This window comes from Ursus arctos, unplaced genomic scaffold, assembly GCF_023065955.2.
Source record: "Ursus arctos isolate Adak ecotype North America unplaced genomic scaffold, UrsArc2.0 scaffold_3, whole genome shotgun sequence".
Taxonomy (NCBI): Eukaryota; Metazoa; Chordata; class Mammalia; order Carnivora; family Ursidae; genus Ursus; species Ursus arctos.
Genome location: NW_026622985.1, coordinates 23,317,519 through 23,344,360, shown reverse-complemented (window position 1 = coordinate 23,344,360; position 26,842 = coordinate 23,317,519). Strand labels below are relative to the sequence as shown.

The 26,842-nt window shown below is 34.1% G+C and overlaps 1 protein-coding gene across 1 annotated transcript in view; it reads left to right on the top strand.

Moving 5' to 3' along the window:
- SEMA3C (semaphorin 3C) overlaps positions 1-26,119 on the top strand; it is a 169,794-nt gene extending 143,675 nt beyond the window's left edge. Inside the window, exons 13-18 of the mRNA XM_026504590.4 lie at positions 2,115-2,203; positions 5,928-5,969; positions 9,175-9,332; positions 17,133-17,200; positions 19,514-19,644; positions 23,309-26,119. Coding sequence (XP_026360375.1) covers positions 2,115-2,203; positions 5,928-5,969; positions 9,175-9,332; positions 17,133-17,200; positions 19,514-19,644; positions 23,309-23,719 — 899 coding nt within the window. The 3' untranslated portion in view covers positions 23,720-26,119. The remainder of the gene's footprint in view (positions 1-2,114; positions 2,204-5,927; positions 5,970-9,174; positions 9,333-17,132; positions 17,201-19,513; positions 19,645-23,308) is intronic.
- Positions 26,120-26,842: the final 723 nt, after the last annotated feature.

Below are 26,842 nucleotides of genomic sequence, written 5' to 3'. Positions count from 1 at the left end.
GTAAAACAGAAATTTCAAAGCGTTTTAATTATACCTAGAGCTTTCAAAGCTTTGAAATTGTTATTTATCTTTGAATATGGAATAAGAAATGAATTTTAAATTATAGAATATAGTTTGAAACTTCTAGGATCAGGTGCACATAATTTGTATCCTCATAGGGTTTAGGGATTGTTCTGGCAAAATCCCCAAATTTTGTTCTTCTGTACATTTTTGTTATTACTTAGTAGGTTTTAATTTTTTAGTTGGTAACATTTTGAAGTAGAGTTTATTTTTTATTAAGAATTATGTTGAGGGACACCTGGCTGGCTCAGTCAGTAGAGGATCTGACTCTTGATCTTGGGGCCGTGAGTTGGAGCCCCACATTGGGTGTAGAGCTTCCTTTTAAAAAAAGTAATATTTTGAATCTTTCAATTAGGCTTGTAAGATAGAAAATGTAAATGTGAAATAGGATTTTTTTTTTTAAGAGAGGGATTGAGAGGGGCAGTGGATAGGGGCAGAGGGAGAGGAAGAGAGAGAATCCCCAGCAGTCTTCATGCCCAGCATAGAGCCCAATGTGGGGCTCAATCTCACAATCCTGAGATCATGACCTGAGCTGAAATCAAGAGTCCCTGCCAGAGCCACGCAGGTGCCCTGAAATGGGAGCTTTTACATCAGAGATACTCTTGCTTGTGGAATACAGGCCAGTCTGAGATGTGGCATTTGGGAATTGTGGTATTCATCGCAAAATGATTCCTAGTTGTAAAGTCCCGTAAAATTCAGTTCAAATGAACTCTTTTTTTTTTTTTTTTTTTTTTGAGAGAGAGAGAGAGAGAAAGAGAATCTCAAGCAGGTTCCATGCCCAGCGTGGAGCCTGACTGGGAGCTCCATTTTAGGACCCCAAGATCATGACCTGAGCCCAAACCAAAACTCCGTTGCTTCACCGCCTGAGCCACCCAGGTGCCCCTCAAATGAACTCTTATTGATGTTTCTCAAGAGAATTTAAAAATGTTCCAGTATCTGTTGATGATAATGCATCTTTCCAAATTATATACCCACAGTTGTATGCTCATACTTAAAAGTAATGACTTGATATTTATGATAAAGCTCATTAATTATTATAATAGAAACATATTTTGGTGAGGAAATACATTTTTGCTTTATCAAATAATTTACAAATTTGCTTTACCCCACATCATTGAATCTCAACTCATTTCCTTTAAACCCAAAATTTATGTGATTGGTAGAGTGGCAAAATTATATGCTTAGAAGATAGATGTTCATGCGACATATGAAACTATCTTAACTAAAAATATTGGCATTAATAACATTTTCTGCATGTATTAATTTATTGGGCATCTCTGTTTTTGGCAATCTCATTGGAACTATGAATAAATTTTTATTTGCTTAAGTTAATTTGGACCATCTAATTTCATATTTTCCCCTGAATTTTAAGAATATCTAAAAAAAATTTTTCAAGTGAGTACGTGTATGTGTGAAAACAGTAGAATTATTCTATGAATAGGTGTCTGCATCTGATCTGAGACCATAGTTACATTTGTGCTTTAAAAATTCTTTTGAATTGTGAGTAAAACATTTTACCGTGTCTGAAATCTCTCACAACTACAGGTCAAATGTAAATTTCTAGTACTGGTGTTTATAATATGATTACCATAAAAATTCATTTGTAATAATCTTTTTTCTCAGATAATCAAATCATTATGTGTCAAGGTAAACAAAAACATGGGAGTGTCACTTTATAAAATTGGTTTGGAGATTTAAGTAATATTTTTAAGGGCCAAACTTAAAGTTATGTATTAATATTTGAAGAATACACACTTGATTCAGAAACAGAACTTTTGACTTTGTAAGACATTTGTACATTCTCTTTTTCTCTCATAGCTATGACTATACCAAATATTACAAAATATAAGATGTTCATATTGGTTCATTTTGAATTAGATATAACCTCAATTTAAACATATGAGATTTGGAATATAGCTCAATATATACAGCCTCTTTTGGATGACTAAGTAATTACAGAAATGGTATTTTAAATGCTAAGTCGGTGGTCTTATGTTTAAATGTCTTTCTTTCCTGCATCTCATTGTTCTGTTTTGTTTTCTCCTTTGGTTTAGACCGAGGCACTGTGCAGAAGGTGGTGGTTCTTCCCGCTAACAGCTCTGCCAGGGGCGAGCTCATTCTGGAGGAGTTACAAGTCTTTAAGGTCTGAGCATCTCTTCTGTTAATCTCAGCACATGCATGATGGATGGAATTCTTTAATCTTAGGGCCACTTGGGAGGAAAAAAAATGTTTGATAAAGGATCAAATAAATATCATAAGTTTTTGAGGGTAGGAAACACCAGATAAAATGAGAAATATAGAACAAATATTTTTCTGAAGTATTTTTTTTTTACAATTTCCAGTTATCTTAACATTAAAAGATTCATTTTTTCAGCTATCATCACAACTCGAAGAATTTGGGTCATCATTATTTTTATAAATGAGTTCTTGTGGTCAAGGTCTAAAAGATTTGCCAGCAAAGGGCTTTTATCATTTGCTTCACAAGCCACTGAAACCCAAGTGCCTTACATTATTGATTGTTAGATAAACTTTCTCATATTTTTTTATCCAGGAATTTTAAGAAAAACTGCTTTGTTTTCTCTTGTTTTATTGCTTTCAATTCAAATGTCATTCAAGTTACATAAAACAAATGTCTCTTTACCACTCAAAGCTTTATGTTCTGCTGAACTTGAGATTTTATTATTATTCTCTTTGTTCTTAAATTTGGGCTTAACAAAAAGAAACAGAAAGAAAAGCATACACAGCACCAACAAAAAGGCACACAGAGGGAAGTTCAGTCCTGTAAGGCATCACCTGCTCAGGGCAGAGTGCCTATTCTTTCTGGATCTGTGGCCCTGGGGAACAGATCAGTGATGTCCCTTCTCTCCTTAAGATGTAAGCCATTGTAGTTCAAGTGATTTCTCTGATAAACATTTGGAAAGATGGATAAAACACAGCCAGAGGAGCTGTTAGGATTGCAAAGATACTTTGGCATGGAATCACTCCTATTGCAGACTACTATTTCCAACTAAATCAATCAAGAAGAAACAGCCCACGGGCAGACGCCGCTGCCCTAGAGTCGCCAGTGCCGCCTGCCCTTGGTCAACCCCATTGGGCTCTTTGACATCACCTTGGATGGCAAGCCCTTGGGCTGCGTCTCTTTCAGGCTGCTTGCAAAGTTCCAAAGACTTCAGAGAACTTTCGTGCTCTGAGCACTGGGGAGAAAGGATTTAGTTATAAAGATCCCTGCTTTTACAGGATTATTCCCGGATTTCTGGGCCAGGATGGTGACTTCACACACCATCATGGCACTGGCTGCAAGTCCATCTATGAGGAGAAATCTGATAATGAGAATTTCATCTGAGGCCCACGGGTCCTGGCACCTTATCTATGGCAAATGCAGGACCCAACAAAAACGGTTTCCAGTTTTTCATCGGCACTGCCAAGACTGAGTGGTTGGATGGCAAGCATGTGGTCTTTGGCAAGGTGAGGGAGGGCAGGAATATTGTGGATGGAGAGCTTTGGGTCCCGGAATGGCAAGGCCAGCAAGATCACCACTGCCGACTGTGAACAAATCTAATAAATTTGACTTCTGTTTTACCTTAACTACTAGGCCATTCCTTCTGTAGCTCAGGAGGGCACCCCTTCACCCCCATCTGCTGGAAATATCCTGTAATCTTTGTGCTCTCACTGCAGGTCTGTGGGTTCATATTTTCCTTACTCCCCTCCAAGTCTAGCTGGATTGCAGAGTTAAGTTTATGACGATGAAATAAAACAAAACAAAACAAAACAAAACAAGAACAATAAACCAAAACAAACGGCCCATGGACATCAAAAGACCAGAGTCAGCCTTTAACCGAGTAAAATTAGCACTTCAGGACTCCCAGGAGCAGACTATCGCTGGTTTAGTCAGTTGCTTTGCTTAGTTGAGCAGACTCAGAATATATACTTATTAATACATGTTCCCACAGTCACCAAAATTATTGAATTTATAAGCGTATAAGTGATCAAGATGTGTTGTTTAGATTATGCTAATACATTTTAGATGTTAAGAAATATTTTTTAAAAATAACCAAATGAAATCTGAGGAACTCTGGAAAATTTTCCAGTATGTTATTGAATTTACAATTTTTAATGCTAGACTCAGTTTGGCATAAGGTTCGTTGTGATTAGCGTGTTAATATTGTGCTTATAAAATGTTAACTGTAGACATTCAAGTGGTTTTTCTATGCCTTGCATTATAAAGGAATTGATTGTTTCATTAGATTAACCAAAATTGCATTATATATAAAATATTTTTCCTCATTCAATTCAATACAGACAACTTGGCTGGCCAAAATAACATAGACTACCTTATTCTGGAATTTGCTTAAAGAGAGCAAAAATGCCATATTGTAGAACTTCATTTTTAATTCCGAAGTATCATTTTTTGATAATCAGAAAACATTGAGTTTGACACAAACCCAAACATGTAAGTTACGGAAGGCTCTTAAAGAAATGTGAGTCATTCTGATCATGTGCGAACTACTTATGGTCTGTTATATGAGTTATGCTAGTGTTATCATCATGAAGAATAAACTCGAAGTGGAAAAACAGAGTCAGTCAAAATGCATGTGGGGGACATCAGCCCAAGAGAGAGACTAAAAAAGTTTGAGCTTTCTTGTGGACGTGTGTGCCAGTGATTGATATGGCTAAATTGAGAGACACAGTTGCCAATTACAGTGACTTACTGTCTTCAGCATGGTGTTTGTGTCATATTTCTGAGGTGAGGTAAAAATAACTGGGTGTGTATGATATACTGTGATTAGCACGTGAGGAAATAATGCATTTGAATTGAAACAAATTCCTTAGCGAAGTGTCACACTGATAAACTTTAAAAAACCAGACACAGTTTTTATAGAGTGCAGAACCATGATATCTTCTTTTAATCCTCTGTTCAGAATATTTCCTGAAAATACATCCAGCTTCCTCAAACTTAATTTGAATTGGAGATACAGCTATTGGTAGTTGCCTGGATGGATATAAATTGCAATACATTTTTTGTATGTGTATGTGTATTTCTAAGCAGTGATCACAGCCTGTTGCAATTGAGTGTTTAGATTGAGTGTTTAGATAATATCACCATTTTCTCTTTTAAACGTAAGAACACATACTTCCAGAACAAGAAATAATTGTAAGTACCATTGGTTTTGAGAGCTTGCTCTTATTTGAGTTATTCAAATAAAACTTCACAGATATTTATCAGGTTATCACAAGTCTAACTTTTAAAAGGAGCTCATAATGTTTAAGAAGTAAATTTTATGGATAAGTGACTTTCAAATAGGATCACTATTTCAGAACATTCTTAGGTGCTTTCCCTAATTCACATTTATCAAAAGAGGACATTTTCTAACAGTATTTCTTTGTTTGCAACAGAATTAATAAGTATAATTCAGGCTAATACATCTTTCCAAAGCAACATTTGTCAGGTGCATGGTAGCTTCTTATGCAGAGTGCTTGTGTTGTGGGAGAATAACATGGGGTACCACAGCATCTTACCCACACCCATGCAAGCCTAAGTTTTATTCATTGGATTCAGTATTCCAAGATATAATTTTTTTAATTCTTCCAAATTTCTCAGATTTTCTTTGTTTTTCTAATGACTATAATTGATAATGTGTTATAGTTGCTACTTTTTTTTTTTTTTTTTTAGTTTAGGCATATATTTGTATAACACCTTACTCCCAACAGAGGAAATGTACTTTAGGGACAAGTATTGCTAAACTTTGAGTATATGTGCATATATAGAGAAATGATAATTTCTTGAATTTTAACAGATGAGAATATTTTTAATGCAAATCTTTTTAAAGGATTATTTGAACAACTAACAATTTTTTTTAATTTTTCAGAATCGTGCTCCTATAACAACGATGAAAATTTCATCCAAAAAGGTAAAACAACCCCATTTTTATTTTCTTTATATATTAAAAATTTTACTGTTATGAAAAATGTATTTTGTAATTTTAGAAAAATTAATTTTAGTGTTAGAAAAATAATTATTATTTACAGTAACCACAAAATCATCTTTAATTTTGATGCATAATTTAAAAGCTGTTAATGGAAAGCAAAATAGGTCTGTTTTGTATAAAAGCCCAGGAGAGCAGAACATATAAATATATACAGCAAGATATTCCAACATTTTGTATATCCTATATTCTCAAATATTACAGTGTGTGAAGCCAACCAAAATAGAAATAATCTTCTGAATGAAGAATTCGGTATAATGTTTGGGCTACTATAGCATCACAAACATTCTCAGGGGCTTGGAATGAGTAATCAGTCCTCTTCCGAGTTCCTGCTGCTATCACATGTTTAAAATGTACAATGCATTCTTTTATGCTTATTGCTAAGGAAGTGCTATTTCTTAGAGTTTGTACATGTCATTAAAAAAATCTGAATGTCTCAAATCTAAGCCATATAAGGATTCGGGTTTGAGGGTAGAAATGTTTGACTATGAGTATCAGAAATGTTTCATCTTCTAATTTGTGCCTACGCATGCAAATACACAATGATCACAAAAAAGGAAAAGCCTATCCCAGTCTCTGCCTATGCAACACGTACACCTCTCCAGCCTCTAAGGTGTTCTCTCTGGAAGAAAGTTCTAAAGGGTGGAATCATAGTCAGAAATGGAGTAGGCTTCAGAGCAGGATGGACATGCATTTGAATCCCAACTTGTCCATAAATTATGGTTAAGTCATTAAACTTCACTGGCCGAAGTTTCTGCCTCTACAAGGTAATGCTTTTCTCACAAACGAGTTAATTTATATAAATTGCCTAAAATAAAGCAGGACCTTGGTAACCGCTGTTTAAAGAGCCTGAGACTTATTTTTCTTGGAATATGGAATAAAGGTTTTAAGTGTTAGCACAACTGATGACATAATGTTAGTGTTCTTTACCTTATTTGGTCTGTTACAGATGAAGATGAAGAAGTATTCCACAGTCAGTCCTGTACTCTTTTCACTTGACTCAATTTTATGAAGAAAAATAAATAGGGTACAATAGAGCTAAAGATATCATCTGTAAAAATGTTTGTATGGTGCATAACAAACATTTTCCCAAGTAACAAGAAACCATTTGTCATTTTCCCCAGTGTCCCAGGGAGCTGATCCCAAGTCAGAATTGTCTTTGAAGTCAGCAGGGAAGCCCCTTGTTTACAGTAGTTTAATGAAAAGAGAGAGTATCGGAGCGAAATTCAAAATGGACACAGAGCAATTTGTGTGGCAGAGTAGTCCAGTGTACAATTACAGTAATACACGTTACGATTCAACTTGTAATTCAGCTGGTACACTCATAGTTCACAATCCATTCCATTAAATTGCAATATGCAATACACATATACACACAGGAAAAAAGGAGTATTAAATCTGTCTTCAACATCTTATATTGTAGATAATTAAAAATGTTTCTTTCAATCATTAGATTCAGGAAAAGTAGTTATTTGAGTTTTGGGGAACTCATTTGCACAACTGTGTACCTCATTCTTTTTTCACTAAGAAAGAAATACAAATTGCCAATGATATTTTATGTACATTTAAATATGAATTTAGTACCTTCCCTAGTCTTCAAATTATTTTGTTTTCTATTTTATGCTACTTTATTCTCTAATTTATTCTTGCATTCCATACAGCAGAAAATAGTTGGGTTAATTTAAAAAAAAGATTAATTTCTAGAATGAAACTACTTGTATTCTTTCCTTAAATAAAGTGGTTTCCTTAATTTAACATAGCTGATGCATTCACTATATTATTTATTAATGTACTCAATAAACACTTTTTTGAAATGTTCCTAGAGAAATAGTTATTGTCAAAATATGTAGTTGTTTTCTCATAGTTTGTCACAACTGGGGATCAATCATTTTCAGCCAATTTCTGAAAAATTAATCTGAATAAAATAATTTTTTATTAGATAATAGACTAAGATGTGATTCAAATGATTAATTAGAATTGACAATGTTTAAGTTGATAGTTTGTTAACTGGTAATTTATTCTACTACATTATTTAACATTCATTGAGTGCTTAGGAGTCAGAAACTATTCTAAGTATTTCATGTGGAGTTAGCCCTTACATTTAGTACTTAAAATAACTCTGTAGGATAGGTACTGTATTATCCCAGTTTTACCAAAGAGGAAGCTGAGATTCAGAAAAGTTACACAGCATATTTGTGGTTGAGCTGGGATTTGAATTCCAGAAGCCTGCCTCCAGAACCTGGTGGACCAATGGTGCCCCTATTGATTTAAATTTTAAATTGTATGTAAGTGAATATGTACAGATGTGTTTGTATGTCTGTGCACATGTGAATATATTCGAGTTCCAGCTTAGAGATTCTCTGCTAATTTGAATTATACAGTATCACTTCTTTAGAAAGCAAGCGTCAGTTAGAAACTTACCTTTTCACCTCCTGAAAACTAATTTATGTACAGATAAAAGAATTGGAGCAGTATTGTAAGAAGTTCTTGACATCCTGCAAATTAAGGAAAGTGAAATCTTTATTTATGACTTAGGATGCTGAAGATCACTGAATCATACAGAAAGTTTAAGACATGCCTAAATATAAATACTGATATTCTTCTAAGTAATTTAAAAATTGCTCTAATGAGTAATATGTCTCTTTCAAGGGCATGTGAAAATTTTTTTTTAAATTTTAGCTCATACTAACAGTGTACTTTTTCCCCTAAACTTAAAAATGCCTTTTACTTAAGACTTGACTTTTTCAAATTTAAAGGTGATGGGTTGCCAGATTTGAAGAAAAAGAAAGCTGCTTTGTGCTTTCAAAAAATAAAGCAAGCATCATAATTTAAATCTGTAATATATTAGCACAAATCTGAGAGAACAATAAATCCCAATGTCTCAAATGTATGACCGTTCTACATAGGGCTCTAAGCTTTTTTTTTTTTTTTTACAGTAAAGTGGTAATATTATAGGCATATTAACCTAAGAAAATTCTATTTATTTTGGCTTTATACCCTCTGTGCTTTGCTTCTTGTTTTTAGTCTATTTTAAAATGAATCTCAGGGTGTGTAGACATATATTATAAAAAAAAAAAAGCCCTCTTTTAACATCCACGTCTGAAATAAATCATAATCATTCCTCCAATAGCAACAGTTGTATGTGAGCTCCAATGAAGGGATTTCCCAAGTGTCTCTGCATCGCTGCCACATCTATGGTACAGCCTGTGCTGACTGCTGCCTGGCAAGGGACCCTTACTGTGCCTGGGATGGCCATTCATGCTCAAGGTTCTACCCAACTGGGAAGCGGTGAGTACCAAACATTCAGCCGAAAATCAAAACTGATGTCACCAGACAATCGAACAGTGGTCCATATCGTTAGAAAAAATTCTATTGCTGTGTTCTTTTAAAATGGTGCTAGAAGTAGTAGCTGTGTTAAGCATCATGTATAGTCATTGAATGAAGTAAATGGCTATGCTTTATAACTTGAAATTCTCACAGGTACGTGGGAATATAGTACTTTGGGAAAATTTATTTCTCTTCTTAAAGCTCCTCTAGCAACACAATTCCCCCCTGTGACCCAGCAAATGTTTCAAGCAGCATTTAATGTTTTTCTATTACCTAATTTTTTATATGCTTCTGTAGATCATTAAATCCCACCTTCCTAGGGTTTCCCTGTGCTATTTAATTCTCCTATAATCAAATGTTGGTCCTAGTTCAGGCAACAGGAACATTGTTCCAAAATGGGTATGCTGAATTGCTTTCAGAACCTTGATGATATGCTCTTACCTCTTAGAATGGGGAGTGCATGATAGCTGGTCAGATTGAGAGAGTAAGGCAGTCTGAGGCTGAATGCCGTTTATCCCAGCAAAAACTCAGCAAAAACAACTTGCACCACATTGGAAGGAACCACCAGTAGTGACATTATGATAGAACAAAGAATATGCCGGGTCGGCCAAGATCACAGCTGTTTATTTCTTTATGTGGGTCATGATGGGTGGCAGGGCCAAAACCTAACAAATCAGGGTCAGCAGGAGAAAGCAAATAGAACCAGCCATAAGCACTAATGATTTTCAAGTAAAATCTTTGGGGTGATGGTGTTCTAGAACTTCTTTATTCTCTGTTACAGAAATAGGCCTTAAAGGACCTTGAATATCTCATAGGCACTTTTAACATCCTCTTTCCCTCCACATACCTGCTCCTCCCCTGGTCTTCTCTTTCTCAGGAAATTACATCTGCATATGCTCAGTTCTGAGAACTTGGTTCATTTTGGAGTCCTCTATTTCTCTAACATCCTACATGTAATACACCAGCACATTCTCTGAGCTCTATCCAGAATCAGACCACTTTGCCACCCCCACCTCTATGATTGACAGTTAGAAATATGAATTTGGAATACACAGGTGTGGCCTGGGATGGATAATTTGAAAGTCTTTTGTTTTTAAAGGCATGAAATGTAAAGAGAACTCCTATTCTTTAAACCAGTAGTCAGTCCTTAGTATCTGTGTTCAAAGACCCGTGTTCTTCTGTGTCATTTTAAGATTAAGGCAGGAAGTCTCTAGCCTCTTTTGATTTCTACATAGAATTTTTGGACTTCATTACCCTGAGATCTTCCATTTGTACTGGACTGGAGATCTGAACCTGAACACAAAGTGTGAGGAAAGCAAATTCCAAGTATAATCTCAAATAAATGATTTTTGTAGCCATTGATGGTAAATTTTAAGCGTACTTGTTTTACACTCCCAATTACAATAGCAGTGATATTTAAAAATTATTATCATAACTGTTTGTAAGGCAATACATTTTTCTTGGGAGAGAGTTCTAAAAATTGTCGTGTCTAACACCTGGAATGCAATCTTCTATTAAACAGATTTATTACTAAAGGAAGCTGAAGCACCACACTTTCTAAGAAAGAAGGTGATATGAGGATCCCAAAGTGAATCTTACCATATTCCTTTAGGCTTATCAGCCTTTCCTATAATGTGGAAGAGTTGGGGATTAGTATTCCTTCCCTGCAAAACTTCCAGACCTTGGCATTGGTGAACAAGCATTTTCATTTAACAAAGAATATTTCTCAAGTGAAATTCCATACTATATATAGACTATGATTGCATATTTGAGAATTTTTTTTACATTTTAGACATTTCTGCTAAAATATGAGTTGACTCATTTGTTCTCATATTTTCCCTGTAATTACAACCCCAGTAATCCTTTCTAAGATGCATATTTAAAGGTAGATTCCACATTGTCATCCTAATGCCACAAATCATGATCTTAATCATGTCCTTACAATCAACAATGAGCTGAAACTATCTTGCAATTTTTTAATGCTAACAATATCATGCCTGGTATGAAACCAAGTGTCATAGGTTTCCTGTTAGAATTAATGAATGAATTCAGTAAAGTTGCAGGGTACAAAACAAACACACAAAAATCTGTTGCATTTCTATACATGACTAATGAACTATCAGAAAGAGGATTTAAGAAAACAATCCCATTTACAATTGCAACAAAAGAATAAAATGCTTAGGAATAAACTTAACCAAGGAGGTGAAAGACCTGTACACTGAAACTACAAGACATTGATGAAAGAAATTGAAGACACAAATAAATGGAAGTATAATTCACATTCATGGAGTGGTAGAATGAATATCATTAAAATAGCCGTACTACCCACAGCAATCAGCAGATTCAATACAATCCCTATCATAATTCCAATGGCATTATTCACTGGATTAGAACAATCCTAAAATTTGTATGGAATCATGAAAGACCCCAAATATCCAAAGTAATATTGAGGGGGCACCTGGGTGGCTCAGTCTGTTAAACGTCTACCTTTGGCTCAGGTCATAATCCCAGGGTCCTGAGATCGAGCCCCACATTGGGCTCTGTGCTCATCAGGGAACCTGCTTCTCCCTCTCCCTCTGTCTGCCACTTCCCCTGCTTGTACACTTGCTCTCGTGCATGCTCTCTCTGTCAAATAAATAAATAAATAAATAAATAAATAAATAAATAAATAAAACAAAACAAAAATCAAAGTAATATTGAGGAAGAACAAAGCTGTAGGCATGATGGACTTGATTTCCAACTATATTACAAAGCTATAATAATCAGAACTGTGTGCTATTGTCATAAAAACAGACACATAGGTCCTATAGAGCAGATTAGAGAGCCCAGAAATAAATCCATACATATATGGTTAATTAATTTACAACAAAAAAGGCAAGAATATACAACGGGGAAAGACACTCTCCTCAGTAAATGGTTCTGGGAAAACTAAACAGCCACATGCAAAAGAATGAAACTAGACTACTATCTTACATTATAGACAAAACTTAACTCAAAATGGTTTAAAGACTTGAATGCAAGACCTGAAACCATAAAACTCCCAGAAAAAAACAGGCATTAAGCTCCTTGATGTAGGTCTTGATGATGAGTTTTTAGCTATGACTCCAAAGCAAAGACAACAAAAGAGAAAATAACCAAGTGGGATTATATCAAACTAAAAAGCTTCTACACAGCAAAGGATATCATCAACCAAATGAAAAGGCAACCTGCTGAATGGGAGAAAATATTTGCAAACCATAGACCTGATAAGGGGTTAATATCCAAATATAAAAAGAACTCATACAACTGAGTAGCAAAAAAACAAGCAATCTGATTAAAAAGTGGGCAGATCTGAATAGGCATTTTTCCGAGAAAGACATACAGATTGCCAGCATGTCATGAAAAGGTGCTCAATGTCACTAATCATCAGGGAAATGCAAATGAAAACCACAACAAAATATCACCTCACACCCTTCAGAATGGCTAATATCAAAAAGACAATAAACAAATGTTGGAGATGATGTGGAAAAAGTTTTGGTGGGAATGTAAATTGGTGCAGCCACTATGAAAAACAGTATGGAGGTTCCTCAAAAAATTAAATATAGAACTACCATGTGATCCAGCAATTCCACTTCTGGGTATTTATCTGAAGAAAACAAAAACACTAATTTGAAAAGATACATGCACCCCCATGTTCATTGCAGCATTATTTTCAATAGTTAAGATATGGAAACAACCTAAGTGTCCTTCAACAGATGAATGAGTAAAGATAAACACACACACACACACACACACACACACACACACACATCCCCTAATGGAATACTACTTATCCATAAAACAGAATGTAATCTTGCCATTTGTGAAATGGATGGACCCTGAGGGCATATGCTAAGTGAAATAAATCAGAGAAAGACATAAACTGTATGATCTCACTTATATGTGGAATTTAAAAAATAACAACAAACCAAGCTCATGGAGATAGAGAACAGATTAGTAGTTGCCAGAGGTAGGGTATGGGTGGGAGAAATGAACAAAGGGAGTCAAAAGACACAAACTTCCAGTTATAAAATAAGTAAGTCATGGGGATATAATGTACAGCATGGTGACTATAGTTAATAATACTGTATTGCTTATTTGAAAGTTGATAATAGAGTAGATCTTAAAAGTACTCATCACCAGAAAAAAAATGTTGTGACTATGTATGGGAACAGATGTTATCTAGTTGTGGTCATTTCACTATATATATATCAATCATATATATATATATATATATATATATATATATATATATACTTTTTTTAAATTGAGAAATAATTGACATATAACATTATACTAGTTTCAGGTGTACAACATAATGATTGGATGCACACCTGAAACTAGTATAATGTTATATGTCAATTATTTCTCAATTTAAAAAAAAGAATAAGCAGGGGAAAAAACGTAGTATGTGTTTAAGGAGGAGGTAGTAATCATTTAAAGAGCTATCTGAATCTCTATCAGTGTCTTAATTCTATCATAAAAAGCTGAAAAATCTCCGTCTATCATCTATCTATCTATCTATCTATCTATCTATCTATCATCTATCTATCTATCTATCTATCATCTGTCTTATTCCTTGGCCTACTCACACCCATCTTTGGCTAGCACATTGAAAGTTTCATTACCAATATCTATACTATTTAAGTTCTCCAAATTATTTTAAAACTTAAATATATAGTGAATGCAAAACATGTTTGCTGAATTAACTATTTCCTAAATTCTCATATATAATATTTTTAAGTAATTAAAAAATAATAATAAAAACGATCACTTGTATTTTCCATACTAATTTTATTTAGTAGTGTTAACTATTTTATTTTGATTGTACTGTCTATCTATCTGGAACACAAAGATTATGTGGAGGAATTCATAAGAATGAAAACCAAAAACATGTCCTTTGTATGGAATAAGAATTAGTGATACTTGGAAACCAATGGAGTTTATACTCTGATACAATAAAGTTGTTAAATATCATTGGCTCAGTAGTTGCTTTTTTTTTAAAGTTTGCTTATGGCAAATAATACAAACAATTTTCCTTTTCATTCTCAAGGATCTTAAATATTTGTGCATTTGTACCAAATACTGCAATTTAATCTCAAATGTTATTTATTCAGGATTCAGACATGCAGTTAGGAATTTTATTCTAAGACAAGATAATCAGTTCAATCTTCAAGTAAATATCTGTTTTATATACAAGAACAAAAATGATTTCACTGTTTATCTGAAGGATTATACTATAAGGAAGAAAACATTGGTAACTTGAGCTCAAATCCCAAATCCTACATGCAAATATAGTATTACTCTGCCCACCAGCTTTCACAATGCTGTATGACTATCCTAAAGGGAATCTACAAATACAAAAAATCTCAGCTCTCTTGTTGATCTCATCATTTAGGCCAAGCCATAATACTGTTTTTCTGTACAGGATGTCTGGAAGCTATGTGATCCTGTAAATTCAGGTTGCCCAGCTATGCAAACCGTAATATAGTGCTGGTCACAGGACAATCAATTTAACCATTGTGAGTGACAGTGCTTCTCTAGATGGCTGAAAATGACTAGTTCAGCCATAAGAACTCTCACATGGTGCTCATATAATATAGTGCACTCATTAGTTGATTGGTAGTAAATAATGCTGTGGCTTGGAAATATAGCAAACACAATGTAGTAAAAACCTGAAATAGGAGCTATTCTAGAGTACAGCATTAATTGTATTTCCTGAGACAAGAGTGACTTCCACTAGTTTGTGTGTGTATTGTTATATTAGAAATATAAAATTGAGGGGTGCTTGGGTGTCTCAGTCAGCTAAGCGTCCGCCTTCAGCTCAGGTCATGATCCCGGGGTCCTGGTATCAAGCCACGCATTAGGCTCCTCGCTCAGTGGGGAGTCTGCTTCTCCCTTTTCATGCCCCCCACTCGTGCTCTTTCTCTCTCTCTCTCTCAAATAAATAAATAAAATCTTTAAAATATCTATATATTTTACATATATATATAAAATTAGGATCATGTGACTTTTTTGGGAAAAGAATACATAAATGACACAAATTTTATACCTATATTTCCATAAATAGATGTATGTGATCAATTGAACATACAAACTACTATTTGCTGTAACCTTAAAATGATTTTTTTCACTGTTGATGACTCTGAGATTAGTTTCACTTTGTAAATTTGATAATCCCTGGGAGATTTTAATATTTCTGCTCTTCTTACTATTTTAATTTATCTTTAAGGGTAAAAATGTTGTGACTTAACAGCTAACCCAATTAAGTAATATGCTCATTTATATATTCTTCACAGCCTTGATAGTAAACAATCAATGTATCCCTGTATTCCCAATATTTAAAGAGAGGATCTTTTCCTTCTCTCTCTCTCTTCTTTTATTATTTAGAGAGAGATAGAGAGCATGCACAAGTGGGGGGAGGGGCAGAGGGCGAGAGAATCTGAGGCAGACTCTGCTCGGTGCGTGGATCCCGCCACACAATTGATCCTACCTCTGGGAGATCGTGACCTGAGCTGAAACCAAGAGTCAGACCCTCAACCAACTGAGCCACCCACGTGCCCCACTTTTTCTCTCTTCATATCCGTGATTTATTGCTAAGAGAATTTCAGTTGCTCTATTTTGATTTGTTTCACTATGTGATACAATAGAAACTAATATATATATTTTTTGAATCTACGACTCAGTAAATTAATTAGTATCCAAATAACTTAAAACATCGATTTAAATAATGGCTGGCTTATAAAGAATGTAAGTAAATTTTGAAATACTTCAGCTGAGATACGTAACAACTAAAATGCAGTGCGTGAACTGTGGATCCTGAATAACTTCAAAAAATCCATAAGGGATATTTTGGAGACAATTAAGGAAATTTTAATATAAAATGTGTATTGTGTGATATTGTTGAATAAATATTCATATATTTAGTATGATAATGATACTGTTGTTATGTAGGGAAATTAGAAGATTCATGCTGAAGCATTGAAGAATGAAGCATTACATGTCTGCAACTTATTTTCTAAAGATTTTCATATATGTGCATAAACTATATATACAACATAATACTTACATGTGAGAGAAAAAAATAAATGTGATTAAATATAACAATTCATGTATCTAAGCATACCAGTGTTTATTGTACTCATATATCCACTCTCTGTAGGCTTGACATTTTTCAAAGTAAAAAGTTGAAGGAAAATTCTTATTCTAGTAAATGAACAATTTTGCTTAACTTTATATTAAATGTCCATGTTCTGTCTATCACCTGTTTCAGAAAAGTTTTAATATATCAGGAAAGTGTTAGAAAATGTTGACTTTTGTAAGAAAGCTATGTTTACTTAACAAAATTATAAGAAAGAAGGTGCTAGTGAGTTCATACTCTAGAGGTTTTCATCTTACAGAATTTTTGATGAATGTCTCTAAACTAAAATTTACACTATTAATTTGGAATCTAGCATTTGCCCAGGAAATGCACATATTAAGGATTTCATAGCCATTCTATCACCAGTAGTAGATAGGGAGGGACGGAGTTAATTCAGAATGAAAACAAGGTTAAGAACCCATCCTATCATGGAAGTGTTGAATAATAAATGTCAGCTAGCTGTGTCAGATAATCAGACCTCTTTTCCTTATGAAAGCTTAGGTAATTAAAAGACTGTGAAACTAAAAATGCAATCTCGTAAATATGGTGTAATTGGCAATGTTAATTCTAAGTCAGTTTTATGTATGTCTCTGCACTTACAGGAGGAGCCGAAGACAAGACGTGAGACATGGAAATCCATTGACTCAGTGCAGAGGATTTAATCTAAAAGGTATTAAAACTGAGCAAGGGTCAAACTCGGTAAAGAGTTGCAGTGCTCCATGTCACATTTCAGGGAGGGAAACCTTGTTATAATTCACATCTTCTATTTTAACGAAAGATTATGAAGATTGTTGGTGTTCATATGGAAATTAAAAATTAAACGTTATTTGTATGTATAGTAGAAAAAACAAATGTCCGTGAACACAGGTACCTTGGGTATGTTAGTTGGCTAGGTCTTTCACATAGATGTCAGTTATAGATTTTCCTAGCTATTATTTTTTTTTTCCCTGAAGCAACAAAGCTATTATCTTCTTCTTAGGAAAAAAAATTTGCTTTTTTAAAAATTTAAAAATTTCAATGAAAATTTAAAAATTTTTTAAAAATTTACCATTTTAACCATTTTAAAATGTACAGTTCTGTGGCATTAAATACATTCACATTGTTGTGCGACCAGGACCACATCCATCTCTAGAACTTTTTCATCTTTCCCAAGTGAAACTCTATGTACATTAAATACGAGCTCCCTCTTCACCAGCTTCTGGAAACCACCATTCTACTTTCCATCTTTATCAATTTGACTATTCTCAATACCTCTTATAAGTAGAATCACACAATATTATCCTTTTGTAACTGCTTATTTCACTTTTTCTTCAGGGTTCATTCATGTTGTAACATGTGTCAGGATTTCTTTTCTGTTGAAAATGGAAAAGTATTCTGTTATACTTATATATCACATTTTGTTTATTCATTCATCTATCACTAGACACTTGGATTGCTTCCACTTTGAGCTATTATAAATTATCCTGCTCTGAACATGGGCGTACCAGTGCCTTAGTTTTACAACTTATAACCATTCCAATACTTCTTAAAATCCTGCCTATGTCTTATGATCAATCTAACCCATTGGTTCCCATCCTGACATGAAGATCCCATGTTATTATACTTTCCCCACTAACCTTCTTCCCTCCACCTGAACACCAGTGAAATCTCTTCATGCAGAGCTGTCTTGGCTCATGAAAGTTCTATAGACCCACTGTTGCTAACAATTAACACCAAGACTCCTATTGCTAATATTTTTGAGTCTGGGCCTTTCTTTAGTGAAGACTGACATTCTTATTACTAACTACACAAACTGTAAGGAGAAAATTGTGATGCGTTTTGTTTAGTGGTTTCATACATCTAATTGAGGGAATAAATCCAGGTTACCATTTCTCTATTTATATTTATAAATATATGTGCCAGTTCTACTAATAGTAGTAGTTATAGTGGTGGAACTGTCAGTGGGGGTAGTGATGAACACACATGGATGTTGGCTTTGTGTCAGAACCTGAGTTAAGTGCTTTTTTTTGTGGATTATCACACTTACTGCTCAATAAACTACTAAAGTAAGGTCTATTCTTATCCCCATTTTATGAATGAAGATGATGTTCAAGTCCAAGCTACCCATGTTTATACTACATGGTCTTCCTGAATTAAGAAATTCAGTACAGAACCTGTATGAAAACATAAACCAGGGGCGCCTGGGTGGCACAGCGGTTAAGCGTCTGCCTTCGGCTCAGGGCGTGATCCCGGCGTTATGGGATCGAGCCCCACATCAGGCTCCTCCACTATGAGCCTGCTTCTTCCTCTCCCACTCCCCCTGCTTGTGTTCCCCCTCTCGCTGGCTGTCTCTATCTCTGTCAGATAAATAAATAAAATCTTTAAAAAAAAAAAAGAAAACATAAACCATGTTTTAGAGCCAAGTAAAACTGAGACACAGAAGGGTCAAGTAAGTTGCCAAAGGTTACACAGTCAGTCTTGGTGAAGTCAGAATTTTACCTCCAACCTCTGATTCCAAAGATTGTGTTCTCAACTACCACTTCCCATAGCAGCCACACTTGGCTCTCTGACTTTTCCTGATGCTTCTGAATTCCATCTATACTCCATTGAATATGGATGAACCTGGCTTTAAGAATGCCTGGCACTTACTAACTTTTCAAGTGGGATATGTTTCCTAATAATTCACAGCATCGGTTTGCCCAACTCTGAAAAGCTGAAAACACCTAATTTGTAAGGATATTGTAATAATTAAATGTTCAAAGTGATATTAAGGACATTCCTTGATATAGAGTACTTCTTGAATAACCATTGATTCCCTTATGTCTTTCTCTCCTTCCCTTTCGGTTAAACACAACAGGTAAACAATGTATAACAGTTGTCCTGTTAAATGATTAAAGACTGCCCTTTGGAGGCTTCTGTAGGTGATGACAATTTTATAGAGCAATAAACATTCATATAGGAGAATATGTTTTAAATTCTCTTCTCTCTCATTTTTGCTTTTCAGCATATAGAAATGCAGCTGAAATTGTTCAGTATGGAGTAAAAAATAACACCACTTTCCTTGAGTGTGCCCCGAAGTCTCCACAGGCATCTATCAAGTGGCTGTTACAGAAAGACAAAGACAGGAGGAAAGAGGTGAGTAACACACCCCAACAGCAATCAATCAGGGCTTTGGAAAGACATTCGATCACCATCCCTCAGTGAGGTTCAGAGCAAACGAGAAAGAAAAGGCATATGAACATCCTTTTATGTCTGTGGGATGACAAGCGCCACTTTCTTTAAAATCCTTTGTCTGTAGAGTTGATGAATTAATTAGAAATCCTTGCTGCCTGTTCACCTCTGTAACACGGTGATTGAAACAAGAGCTTGGGCACTCAAGACGGGGGTATTGATATGAGGAAGCATGCGTAAAAGAAACAAGATGTGTGCAAAACCAGAAGCCAAGTACTCACACAGCAGCACCTTTGTGTGATTCACAAGATAAAAGGGGGCTTTAAAAAAAGTTCAATTTTTCCTCAGCAAGAAATTATACTAAACTGTAACTTTTATGGTAAGGAGCATTTTTCTGCCATGTGGTAATCTGTTTCCCTTGCTTTATTATCCATGACTCTAGGGTTTTGGTTAGGTAATATATGGAATCATTGTTTATGGGACCACTGCCTTTATTTAGTGATATGGAAAAACAGTTTTGCAAAGAAAAGGACACTGACATTAACCTTTCACTGATCAGAAAGAGCTGTTTTAAAAGAGAAGCGTTGTAAAACGGCTTAGGGTAAAATATTATAAATAATGAGCTCCATAATGTTGATGTCATGTTGTAGTGACAAATGCAAGGAAGAAGAAGAAGAATATATGCGCGCATATAAGGCCTTAGGGTAGTCTAAAATGTAATGCTATTAGCAGTGTCGTAAAATCTGATGAAGCAAAGGGGGGAAATGGAGCCTTCTGCGTTTGGGCGTATCCTTCTGTTGTGGGCAGTTTGGGTACTAAGTATTAAGTTAATTGAAGATATTTAGAATGAATACAATCCCAAGCTGTAGAACACAGACACCTTCATCAACGTTACTGAAATACATGCTGGCTCCGTGTGAGAAAATACTTTACAACTCAGACCTGCCTGTCCAAAGACAGTATGAGCTGTTTAGGAAATTGTGTGTCCCCTGTCCCTGGAATAGTAAACCATAGCCTCATGACCGCTTGCATAAAAGATTTAACCATCTGGAGGAGAGAGGAGCTAGATGAACTTCGGGGCTCCTTCTTGCCCCAGAATTCTGATACTAAACAAATCTTTTAAAATATTTTTATTAATAAAAATTATTGTTTATTTGAGATCTCTTTTCTTTGCCACAAAAGTCTGTCATCAAAAAGACCTTGAAATTTCTATAGTCTAATTAATTTTAAATTCTTTCGAATGGATGTAAATGGTAATACGAATTGCCTTACGAAGTAACCTGGAGTAGAAGTCATACTGTGTGATGATGATTATCATACAGAAATAAAGTTCTTACGCCAGAGCATGGCACACGGTCATGAATAGTCCTTCCTGAGAAGTTCTGTGTGTTCATAAGTGAATTGGAAACCTGAAATTCAAACAGGGATTACCTAACATGAATAAAATGTCTTTCTTTAATTCAGTAAAAAGTTAAATACAATAACATACAATAAATGAATAAAATTTCTGTTACTTAAATTAAAGAAAATGAGTACATGCAAGCTTGAATACATGCCACAAAAATTAATAAATGCAATTAAAAATGGAATGAGTTATCTATTTAATGACTGAATCTCTTTTGTGGTATTTCTGACGTTTTATTTCAGAATGCTCAAGAATGTAGACTCAATTATTACTATCTTGCTTTTTCTTCTAATCTCAAAAATATAAGAATCCTATAAGACTATGAAAAAATTAACTATAATATAATTATGCAAATCTATTTTATCCAGAATTTGCAGAGCACAATTCCACTCATTAATTTAGTTGAACAAATTATTACTATCTTACTAAATTTATCCTAATTCATCCTTATTAGTTTAGGCAAACACATGTTTATTTGTCATGTTAATGATATGTAAATATTGAACTTTTTAAAATAATGTAAGACAAATGGTAAAAGCTCAGGACAAAAATGTAAATAATTCATACTGAATAGCAATAAAGTGAAAACTAAAAGATTTCCTCACCTCCACTTCAATATTTATTCATACTTCCTAGAGTATGAAGCTACTAAGAATTATATATTCAATCATAATGTATTCCTCCAAATATTCCCCATAATTTTCCTATTTTTGTTTTTCTTTCTCTCTTTGTCTCTTTCTCTCCCTGATGTACACACACACACTTTAATATCAGTACATATGGTGCTAACTCATTTTTCTTGGCTACATAGTGTTCCACTATAGGACTATATCTTTTTTTAAAACTATCTACTGCTTAAGGTTATTGTTTTTCTTCTTATCAAAAACATCATGTAAATGAACATTTGCACACTTTTGAGTATATCTTCTGTACAAATTCCTAGAAATGAAATTTCTGCATCAAATCCATGTTATATGGATTTATAAAATTGGCCTCCAAAATTTTTCCTAATTTTGAACACATAGAAAATGTTTTCTTTCCTTTTGTTTCTGAACGCATTTCTACGTGATTGAAGCTACTGTGGAGACACATTTAAACTTTAAAAATTAAATTAACATCAGAACTTTGCTTTAGTATTTCAGTCCTTCTTCCTGATCTCCCTTTTCTAGATCTGTTCTATTATCTGTATTTCAATACTATAGTTTGCCTTTTTGTGCTTTTGTGGAGGGGGTTACTTTTTATCTAAAACAATCTTTCTTTGATTTTTATTTCATTAATAATTAGATACATATTTACACAGAAATTTACCATTCAGAAAAACATTTTACATACATTCCTTTATTTTGATTTGGGTCAATTTTCTCCCCCTTCAGTGAAAGATTCCAGAGTACCCATGTTACCACTTAGGTTTTTAGTCTGTTCATTGACAATACTATAACTGGCACTTTAAGAAAGATGGATTTCATGCATTTAACTAATATCCAGCATATGAGAGTTTTTCCAGGATAAGCCTGTAAAGTAATTAAATATTAACCTCATAGCTTCTTATTACCTTTCTTTGGAAAGTAAAACCACTTAGAAGACTTAGAAGATGATGGCATTTCAGCTTATTTTTAGTCATTCTTTAGTTTGGGATAATTGGAAAAAGTCCTTAATAGTGTTCAAAACTCTGCCTCTGCTTATATAATTTTTTTCAAGTTGTCTTACTACTTAGTAATGAATTGTTTCCATTTTTAGTTAGCAGAACATTCATCATTGAAAAATGGCAAAATTCAACCATTTAACTGCATTCATGATTTTACTAAGAGTATTTTTGTTGCAATTAAAGGCAAGAACTCCAGGGCAGAAGAGATATTTTAAATTATTCTATGAATTTTACTTATATATGTTGACTGTGATTCACATTCCAAATGCAACCAAAACTCTGTGCTTATATGTGCAGAAACTACTTCTGTCCAAAGGGAATGAACTTTAAGCTATTTTTGGCAATATGGGTGATAACTTCACCCTCTCTTTAATAGATTCAGTGCTCTTGAAACAAGATCTCCTGTGCAAAACAGGCTATGGAGCTGACCAAAAGTTTGTGTTCACTAAGAAGGAAGCTAATCAGTACTTGATGCTTTCGCCAAATTTGAAAGTCCAGAGATACTCTGTATATGTTGCTCATATCTTTTTAGAAGACACAGAGTTGGGTTCGGGATCTTTGATGAGTCTCTCTTTTAGGTCAAGCTGAACGAACGAATCATAGCCACTTCACAAGGACTTCTAATCCGGTCCGTTCAAGATTCTGACCAAGGACTGTATCACTGCATTGCAACAGAGAACAGCTTCAAGCAGACCATAGCCAAGATCAACTTTAAAGTTTTAGATTCCGAAATGGTGGCTGTTGTGACAGACAAATGGTCCCCATGGACCTGGGCCAGCTCTGTGAGGGCTTTACCCTTCCACCCAAAGGACATCATGGGGGCATTCAGCCACTCAGAAATGCAGATGATTAATCAGTACTGCAAAGACACTCGGCAGCAACATCAACAAGAAGAATCCCAGAAGATAAGAGGGGACTATGGCAAGTTAAAAGCTCTCATCAATAGCCGGAAAAGTAGAAACAGGAGGAATCAGTTGCCAGAGTCATAATGTTCTCTTACTTGGGGCTTATGCTTCCAGTAAAGAATGGTCTGTCTTCAACGATCAAATTTTGAGCAAAGAACCTTGTGCTTTACCCATGGGAAATTCCTGAGAAAGGTGTTACTCACTCCTAAAGTGAATATTACATGAACTGAGATGAGCATGCATTTTCTTGTATGATATTGACTAGCACTAGACATGTCATGGTCCTCATGGTGCATATAAATATTTAACTTAACCCAGATTTTATTTATATCTTTATTTACTTTTCCTTCAAAATCAATATGACGGCTATAAAACTAAAATTCTTACATCCCTTAACTGAATGAGGGCCATAACCCCATGATCTTCCTTCCTTGCTTTAGGGGTTTAGATTTGGAATTGTCAGTGATTTTATAGATGGAAACAAATGCCAAGTTCACAACTTTTACATTGTAAAAGTTGTATAAATACATGTGATAGAATAGCTGTCAAAAGAAATCTAGAAGAGATACAAGTCAAGGAAGAAGGGCATCTAAAAGTTGTATAAAACATGAGTAATTCATACAGAAAAATGAACAGTTTATATGCTTCCAGTGAAATATATTAATGTGTCTTTTTAATTGTAAAAATGGTCAGTTGCTGATATTTGTAACTGATCTTTGTTTCCTTGTTTTAGGAAAATAAAATGAATGACCCTCACCATAAACATCTCTGATTAGAGTAATGTCAGTGAAGCTTTCAAGTTTATATTCTTACACTATCATCTTCCAAACAAAAGCACTTTTTGGGAAGTTATTTAAGTTATTATAGACTCAGAGAATATAATCTTACACTGTTTAATTACTGTATTTGTTCTAATTTTGTAGTCTGTGTGGCAAAGTAAACAATATAAGAAGAAAAAATGAAATATCAGATTTGTATATGAGAGGTGAAACTATCAAAATGGAGAAAAATAAAGTAAGAAATGTAATGCTATTAAAAGCTGTTTATAAAAATGTGACTAGTTTTTACCATCAGTGATTAATTTCAGTAATAAACTCTTACATTTTTTTGGTTTACCAACCCAGATATCATATGATTTTTAAGTCACTAATTCATTTTTTAAAATGATCTTTAGTGTGTGCTAGAGAGGTGCTCATTTTGTGGCAAAATGAAAAAAATTCGAATACGAACAAAAATAGATACACTTAAAAGAATGCTGGTGCATTCTGTTCCCTGGTATATAAATACAAATGTGGTAAATTTTGTAATGAATAAAATAGTTTTCTTCTAATTGTATGTTTGGATCATTTCATTAGAAAAAAATTATTATTGAACCTTTTATTCCAAATAGCAATTAGATGGGAGAAATACGAAAAATTTCTATATACCGTTATATTTCCTTTAAAAACACAAATTTGCCTTTTCATTTATTTTACTTTTGAAGAAATTTTCATGTTTCCAGGTGCAAATAGAAATTGCATCACAGACCTATTCAAAATCTAGTACAAAATTTTATTTGTAGTTAATAGTCCACAAAGAAGGTAAGGTAGACTTATTACCTTTTTAAGCACCACGGCATAAAAGCTTCAAGAACTAAAATCATTGTCAAAATGAATGTAATCATTGATCAGAATCTAAAAATATGATTTATTATTTAAGTGGTGGTAAATTATGATATTATAAGAGGAGGCCTCAGTGGGAGCAAACACAGCAGTTAAAATATACAACATAACTAATGTTCATTCAAAAATAAGCTAATAAGTAAAAGCTATTCTTCCAAATGTGTATGATTCCTAAGTATTCTCTAAAGCAGTTTATTATACAAATATTTTGCCTGCTATGTGCAGAAATAGAATCGTGTGTCGATGGAAGGCCAACACCATCTTCAGTGTTTAAGGCCAGTCTATTCTATGTACAGAGTTTAAAGTAAAATTGTTTTAGAGTCAAAGGATAGGATAAACTACAGAGGTCCCCTTGCTTAATGTAAACACAAACTGATAGACAATAAGGGTGTTTAGTTTTGTAATATTATTTGTGCTATTTAATACCTTCTCCTTTGAACATTATTCAATTGTATATACTTTTATTGCTTTTGTTTTAAAATTATAGAAATTCTTCTTCAACAACTGCCAAATGTAAAGAAAATTTTCTTTCTCCAAGATAATGTCAATGTATACTATTGGTGGTTAATTAGTTTTATTTTGTGTAGTTTGACATTTCAATGACTTAATATGTTTTCCATTTGTATTGTACATAAAATTTCCTAGGAATGCACTTTTCTTTCAAAGAGTAGGTTTGTGGATAGATTTTAGCACGATGAAGCTGTCATTACGGTGAATGTTCACTCTGTGAGAAAATAAACTAAATGTAGTTAGTACATTAATATTTAATTGGATATCGAAGAAATCATTTGCCTGGCAAAATAAAACATGTTGAATTCCCAAAGAATGTCTTCAACTTTTCTTTTTAATTTTAGATATATAATTGCTTGTTGACATGATAGAATCTACTGAAACTTATAGTTTTTTTCTTCTTAAGTTGTATTTGTTTATTTATCAATTTTTGTAAAAATAATGCATCTAGATATTTCTAAATTCAAAACTTCTGGAAGAATATACATGGAAAACTCTCCTTATACCATTATCCCTCATTTATTCAAGTCACAACCCCAGTAACATCCTATATTGTCAATCTCTATGTGTATTTCTGTGATATTTTACATATATGCAAGCAAATTCATATTTGTTTTCTCTTTAAGATGCACAAAACATCCATTCACATCCATCAATAGCTATTCAGACTGCGTTGTATCTAACAGTGGCTGTGCAGGGTGGCGGGGAGTATAGTTTAGGAGTGGTTGGGCTTTGGAGCCAGACTACCTGGATGTGAATCCAAGCTTACTGTCTTGGAAAAATTATTAAATTTCTCTTTGCCTTAGTTGTCTGTCCAAGTTCATACCAGTAGAGTATTAGAACAGAACATATGATATAATAACTATTCAATAAATGTCTTAATATTTTCCTTATTTAGAAAGTGACATCCTGCTAGAACAGGAAGGAATCTTTCCGTTGTGTTCTTTGTCAAGTTAAACACCAGTGACCCAGGTTGGGGAGCCTGCAGTCAGTGGATCACTTAACACCTTACCAGGTAAAATCAGCCTTTATGTAA